The 7,812-nt window shown below is 35.0% G+C and overlaps 1 protein-coding gene across 1 annotated transcript; it reads right to left on the reverse strand.

Moving 5' to 3' along the window:
• Positions 1-2,159: 2,159 nt before the first annotated feature.
• cyb5b (cytochrome b5 type B) lies at positions 2,160-6,476 on the reverse strand. The gene is made up of 5 exons (XM_066713799.1): positions 6,200-6,476; positions 5,246-5,374; positions 4,851-4,877; positions 4,465-4,499; positions 2,160-4,094 (listed from the first exon to the last, which is right to left on the reverse strand). The coding sequence occupies exons 1-5, from the start codon at positions 6,344-6,346 to the stop codon at positions 4,007-4,009; spliced, it is 426 nt and encodes a 141-aa protein (XP_066569896.1). The 5' UTR covers positions 6,347-6,476; the 3' UTR covers positions 2,160-4,006.
• Positions 6,477-7,812: the final 1,336 nt, after the last annotated feature.

The following is a 7,812-nucleotide window of genomic DNA, read 5'->3' on the forward strand; positions in this document are numbered from 1 at the left end:
ACTGACATATGAGCGCAGGGCATGTCATGTTTATATCACACTACCACATACACGACATCTTTCACATTAATGTTGTTTTTAGATTCATTACGCCATAATAATCAACAAATAATGTATTAAAATCAAGGGCTATAGTAAGAATGTACTCGTTGACAGGAAAATATAAAAATATATACAGTATCTATTAACATGGTGGTTTACAAATAGGAAAGTCAATAGGTCCTCATAATTTGTCCCTACATTAAACATTCTCTTTATTTACAGAGGAGATAAGATATATATAATTGTCATCATAGTAAAATGCATTTATTTTTTTAATATGAGTGGATGATTAACATTATTGTATTTTTTATGCTGGGATGTATGTGAAAACAAACACATTTTTAGTAATAATTTTAGTTAATCCATGTGTATACAGCCTACTTGTAACACAATATAATTATCTGATAAATTAAAGACTTAGTATCACTATGGTATTTTGTAAGTGTTTAATTGAAATACACAAGAGACCTTATTTTACTGCAATTACTTGTTTTCTGGTGGGATAAAGGTTAGTTTTCTATTTCTGTTACACTGAAATGGCCAAAATAAGAGTGATCAATGAATTACTCAGATACATGTATTACTCCATTAAAATAAAACATCACAATTATTAACAATAATCATATTAATGCAATGTTATTCTTCATATTTAAATACTTCATTTTCAGTTTGTGAGTTTTCATGCAGAATTTCATACCCGTCACTGATTGGAAATGTTACCAGTTCCAGCCACAAGCAGTTAAGAGAAAATATTAATTACACAAAATGACCATAATTGGGGATAGAACAGACACTGGTAAATCCAATGCGAAAAGTTAATAATTCTGCAAATTACAAGTGAAGAAGTCTGTCACATCAGAGACTTTCAGTGTAGAATTTAAAATGCTAATAAAATGTACCAGGCCTTATTCTCGACAGCACAGAAACCAATCATATTTGAAAATACAGCACAATCAGACAAAGCCCATGTAACCGCAGAGCAACAAGGCATAGGTTGAGAACCATCAATCCATACAGAATAATATACTTGAGGCACTGCTTAGGGTTTACATCTGAGTTACCTTTCCACGAAAGTTTCCAGAGTTGCTCCTGAACAGAAAGAAATGGAAAAGTCATCCATATTTTAAACTTGGTATCTAACTCCTGATTCCTATTAATCTATTTTTTCCATAGGCCTACTCTCCTCATCAAGTAATATTGATCAACCACACCAAATGAACAGCTTCATAATGTAATCCGAGTTTACATTAATTTTAGATTCATTGCTTTCAGTTTAGAAGCAGCATTTAAAGCCTGTCCTGTTTTGCAGTGTCCTGTAATGATATGGTCAGGTAGCAAACCTATATCCAGGCAATGTTTTGTATTTTTCATCTTTTATCTAATGAAGTGTCATAAAATTATAGCTATGCCATTATTGTGCTTTTCCCTCCCCCAAGGGATTTAATTAAAACTCTTCGAACTGTATTTTGAATTGAAGATACTCACACAAGCATCTTTCCCTTCAAGCAAATATGGCTGACTTCAGTTATATTTGGTTTACTTAGTTCAATTAGTTCGGAACGCAAAAAAAATAAAAATAACACATATAGCTGGAGATTAATAGTCTTAGATTTGATCAGTTAATAAACTTTATTAAACTTAAATTTCAGCAAGAAAAAGCAAAGGGAACTTTGAATTTTAGTGGAGGTTGAAATGTTTTTATCTGAGATAATAAAGGTATTATTTTATTAATTTAATAAAACTATTCAACAATGTACCAAGCTTAGATCAGGATTTTGTGTTACTAGAAGAATGAAGAAAACAAAAAGTCTTATCACTCAGTATCAAACAAAGTACCTCAAGTGGCAACAAACAAAGCTAATTTCAGATTAGCTGGTTTCCTGCTGGTTTATAAAACTTGTAATGTTTCCAAGCTGTTGGTATCATGACAGCTCTATTCTAACTACCTAGCTAAGACAGCCTTTTCTGGAAGATTAAGTGTATGCCACGTTTATTTATCAATGCATGTTCTTAACAATGGATCATTGTAATATGTGTTCTTCTTAAACCAATTACTGATGTTCACTGAACTGCATTAAGGAATGGATATGTATCAATTAAAAACAAAACAAAATGTAATCATTTGAAATTATATTATATAGATATTACAAATATTTGCCGTTAGTAACATCGATTTCCAATAAGATCAACCATTTATTTAGCAAGGTTAGAATGTCTATAGTCCAACTAGAACACCAGCTGAAGGATTTGGTGATAAACAGCTATCACTCTGACCTTGCAGGCACCTCGGCAGAAACTAATCACATGTGTGTCTATCCCAGTTCTCCCCCCAGATACCCCCCAGGGCACCACTGATGTTCAGCCAATTGTGCATCACCCTCTGGGTACTCCTGGCCTAATCTGGCAATGGCATAGGATGGGATCTACACCAATACACTCAAATTTGACCATTTTCACCAATACAACTTTTAAAAACAAAAATACCAGAATGCACAAGAAAATAAACAGAAAAAAAAACATTTTAAACATTAAATATAAGAATTAAAAATACAGTACATAATAATGACAACCTGTGTACGAATGGGTAGAGATTGGATTCTTTTCCATTTGTGAAATGCAGATTTCCCATTCACACAGGGATTGAGCCATGTTTCTGGAGAAGACAATGAAAGCAAAACCCATTCAATCCTATGTTAAAGAGTTAGGCATGAAATACTTTTTCACACTGAGGGTGGAAGTAATGTAGGCAGAATGTCACATGCTCTACAGTTTGTAATATTTTTCAATTAGTAGAATGAAGAAAACATTATGGAAAATGTAATTAATATGAATTATGAATTACTGTCAAGTTTTTGGTATTAATCATGTTTATATACCCCAAATTACACTAGTTGCTCTTGAAGTAGGGAGATGGTCGAGACAGGGTGCCTCATGTATTGTTGCACCACAGCAATGATGATTATTATATTCACGACAATTATATATTAAGGAATATTGTGTGCAATTTAATAATGGGCAGCATAAGATCTTCCAACAACAACATTACTTACTAGTCTTTCTAATATTTTGTTTATTCACAAACTATTTCTCCACCATAGTCAACCAATTGATCTTTCTCCAGTCATGAGCCAAGGTTATGCCCCTGACATAGGTGCCTTGGCAAATGTAGTCAAGGTCAGTAGCGTTTAACAGAACAAAAATGTTCAGAGAAACCTCCAGCATTCGCACTGCCTACTTCTACAATCCTACAATCTACAATGTAAACTGTGTTAAAAAAAGACACTCCAGTAAAAGAAGTTGCCTCATTATAAAAAGACAGAGGGATCAAGATTTACTGAGCATTTGCTCAAATGTTTTTGTTTTTTTTTATTAATAATTTTGTCACATACACATAACTTCATATTACAGGTTTAGATGCATTTGTAGGTTCTCAGATTACAATATTCTGATTCCCTTACTTTACATTGAAAGCTACTGCTATAAAACATTGCATTTTAGCAAAGGCTTAGTAAATCTGTCCCAGAAAGTTCTATAACCCCTTTCAAATACACAGCTGAACCAGTATAAAAAGAAGACATCCAGAATAGATCCAGAATAGACAGAACACGTCACCTATACAGACCACTTTACTGCAATGACTCAGTAGTTGGTATAAGTAATTACAGAGTACCTAAAGCAATCGCAACACCAATGAGATGAGGAATGGGAGAAAGGGGGGGATGCTTCAAGGCAACAAAAGAGACATCTGGACAAGACTCATCTTGCCCCAATCTCCTCCCCACCTCTCTCTCGGGGTTGAACGTGGAGGCAGTGGAGAAGTCCCCAGAGAGAAGACTGGGGGCAATATGAGTGCTGAGGAATCTTCTCTTGCTCATTCCTGGCTGTAAATGATGTGCAGGGTGTTCAGTCTGATATATCAAGGCCTCAAGATAAGATGGGATGGATGTGGAGCAGTAGAAGGAGCTCAGGATGATCGATTTTCCAGCACGTAGAAGCGATACATCAAACCCACAATAGCAGCAGCAATGGCAGGAATCAACCAGGTTGTCCAACTATATAAAAGAAGAGAAAGCTTTAAACCTTGAAAACAGATACTTTATCATATTTGTGTTAGATACAATCAAAAGAATTGTATGAACTAAGGATGATTTGCATCGAAAACAAGACACAATAGTTATATGAAGAATAAATAATACTTCAGCATTATTTCCCCTCTAAACAGACAAAGAACATGTTTTAATCAGATAGCCTTCTATTAATTAAATAACATTTTTTTAGATGTTAAAAATACTAACAACACATTATAAAGAAAATTAACAGGACAATGAATATACGCAATACACATCAAAACAAAAGGCTTCCTAAATATGAAGAGTGTCCTTCCATATCTAGAGACAATTCTGCATAACAAATGGGGTTTACCTGGACTGACCAGTAGAGGTTGTGATTAAAACATCCTAGAAAAAAGGAAAATAAATATAATTTAATAATGTGTTTTGAAAACTAATAACAGTTCTGAAACCTAGTTATAAAACAGTAATGTTCTCTTCTCAAAGTTTTTCTATACACACAGAACTCTTTGCTAGTATTCAGTTTTCAGTTAACAAAACCATCCGTGAAATATTGTCTGAAAAAGTCCAAACTCTTACCTAATAATCCAGTTTTGCAAAAACAGTGATGCTTTATACTATATACTGGTTTGGTATTTTCAAAAAAACACCTCAATAATAACTAACTAGGCTACTGTTTCATGTTTAAGTAAACATATCATAATGGCCTCATTCAAATATTAACACATAAGAATTCACCTTTGAACTGTCCTTCTTACGGTCATTCTGAAAGAGAGAAAAATGTTATGCTTTCATTCAGTTCATTTAAACAAGCAGGTGAGGTGACATCTTTTGATCTATACTGGTATTTCAACAGTACTGTCTCCTATTTGAGGTTCAGAAATATCAGTATCATCTCTAGTATACACACACTGAGTAGGGTGTGGGCAGTTTAATTAACCACTGAAGATATAAAGAATCAGGAATGGATTAGTTAGCAGACAACATTCCCTGTATCAGATTAAACAATGCCATAGAAAGCCTGTTGATGATTTTGAACCCTAGCTACAAACACGATAAATATGTTGGAGAGCAGCTGACGATTTCCGACGCTCTCAACGGGCAATGCAAGACACAAATTGAGGGGACTGTACCATGTGAAGCTCTCCCACAAAGAACTGCTGGAGCATTTCACGGGCATCTGTGGAGTGACCCACATCCTCAAAGCTCTCTGTGGCGTCTCCCCCGGCCTGCTCCAACAACACCTCCTCACCTCCTGGGTGCTGAAACACAGACACAGACCTGAGGACACAGCGCCCCACACAACCCACATGAACCCTCCTGACTGCAGAGGACGAGATGAGAGGCTAAGATCATATGATCACCTTTTTAAAATGATAATAATAACAAGTTAGTTGGAAGGTGCAGAACTGTGATCAGGACACTTAAAAGAAAAGCCCTTTTCAATCTCACACTTACAGCACATGCTTTCAGGAAAAGGGGAAACCACTCCTCATGCAGAGTTGTCTGATTGACGGTTACTATGTGTCAGGGAACTCTGCCCTGCTTTATACCATGGATTGCTTAACTCTCGTTAAGGGGCCCATCTGGTGAATACTAGTGGTATAACCATGATACATACCAAGACAATTATAGCACCTGATAAGAATTAATTTGTGTCAATATAGTCGCTTCTGAAGGGAATCAAGAAGTGTAATGGAAACGTAAGGCCACGTGTCATTCGTGATATATATATATATATATATATATATATATATATATATATATATATAAAATCTAAGTGAAAAACACTGGCTTACTGTAATGGATAAATGTGAGTAACAAATACGTTATTAAGGCTTAAATGAGTGCCGTGCAGCACACCAGCTGGAGACCCGGTATGTGCATGTATGTATGTGTGTGTATGTGTGTGTGTAAACATCGGTCACTCCGTCAAAGATCGGACAATGTTTAAGAAAATGTTACATTGCCGTTTTTTTATTTTTTTATTATTAATATTATTATTATTACAGTCCCATGTTAGTTCAGGCCTAAAAATGAGAATTGGCCGCATAAGGCCACACCAGGCCTTTTCTTCAAACCCTTACCTCCTCCAGAAAGCCGGTGACATCATAGATTTTATCGTGAAGAATAAGCCATGTATTCTTGCTCGTATTGTGCTGTTTGATTTCTTCAAGAGTGTAATACTTCACATTGGGATCCGAGTTGGTCTCTGTGTTGTTTTCCTCCCCCATTTTATTTCGACCACCTATATAATTTTACTTAATAATAGCTAGGGGAAACTGAACGATTATACGACTACAGCACCTTTGCAACACATCGGCCCTGTATTTCAATCAGATAAGAGTACAGTTTTTCCCCACCCGGCCTCCGTATTCTTGCGTCAGATGACTAATGAATTCAGCCAATAAAATACCAGTATCCAACCCACCAATGAACGTTTGATGACTAATGCTGATTGGCTAGTGTACCGTCAGCTGTCAACGATTGACCAATCACAATCACCCGCTGAGGATCACCAGAGTTCATAGTTCTTCGTTTCAGAACAGACTTATATGGTTAATAATTAGATTTTTCTTTCATAGAATTTTATATAGCGGTATATATATATTCACTACGAAAGTATTGATTTTTAAAATGATTTCTGTATCTCCTCTTTGGTTACAATTGTATTCACCCGTAAACAGATATTGTTGCTTATACTACAGGGTCGTTATTTCACTTTATCACCACTAGATGGGAGACTTAGAATGGGTGAATTAAATAAACATGGTCTCAAAACATGCTGTTCATACCAAGCCAGCAGTCATGCTCACTCGTTATTGCTCTTGTTGTAACATTGTAATTATTTTTTTCAACAAATGTAATAAATGTTAAATATCTTGTAAACAAAATGTTTGTATAAAATCAGAACACAGATAATCATTATAAGTGTTCATCAATCTGCAATGAAATCTGGGTGGACTGAGTGGACTATGAAAGAAATGCACATTGGAATTAAAACAATGCAGAATATTTCATAATGAAGCACTTTGTTCTGATTTAAAGAAAGTATCATGGTTGTGGGAATTTGATGATCTAATCTTTTGGATAAACAATGTTCAGGGTCAGTTGTGTGGAGGTGTACAGAGTTATACATTTTCTGTAGGGGAATTTGTTATTTATAATGTTAAAATAGTACTGCTGTTAAATGACAGCACTGTGACAGTTTCAAATAGTATTTCTTTCTTTCTTTTCTTTTCTTTTGTGTATAGGGTATTTTAACTGCTACTCTGCAGAAAATGTAATGGTTGCATTTGTAATTTAGTGGCTTCTCAGCCTGGTGTGTGCTAAATGAAAGCTTCCAGTCTGAAAATTGACAATATCCAGGAGCTGTAAAACACGTCTCATTGGGGCTCATTAAATATTATTGAGCGAGAAACAAAGTAAACTGTCTCTGAACACATCAAATGAGAGGGAAAAAAATACAGTTTGTTCTTTATGAGTCATACTTCAATGTCTATTTTCCCTCTAATAGCGATGTCCTTTTGTTTTTAATCTTTTGAAATACAGCTGTAATCTTTTTAAAGATAGCATCAGTTATAATACCACATAATGCTCTCTCTTATCTAAGGTCACTTTGAGCTTTAAAGTTTATTCTGTATTTTCCAGTAAGTCTTTTCCAGCTAGAAGGAAAGACAGATGATGAAAGCACTGAATT

The sequence above is a fragment of the Amia ocellicauda genome, chromosome 9 (genome assembly GCF_036373705.1).
Source record: "Amia ocellicauda isolate fAmiCal2 chromosome 9, fAmiCal2.hap1, whole genome shotgun sequence".
Classification (NCBI taxonomy): Eukaryota; Metazoa; Chordata; class Actinopteri; order Amiiformes; family Amiidae; genus Amia; species Amia ocellicauda.

Bases quoted from the DNA above. Each gene is read 5' to 3' on its own strand.
- cyb5b (XM_066713799.1), bottom strand. From the start codon at position 6,346: ATGGGGGAGGAAAACAACACAGAGACCAACTCGGATCCCAATGTGAAG. The intron at 5,375-6,199 runs GTAAGGGTTTGA...TCTGTGTTTCAG, and splicing joins TCACCGGCTTTCTGGAGGAG to CACCCAGGAGGTGAGGAGGT. The intron at 4,878-5,245 runs GTACAGTCCCCT...TCTCTCTTTCAG, and splicing joins TTGTGGGAGAGCTTCACATG to AATGACCGTAAGAAGGACAG.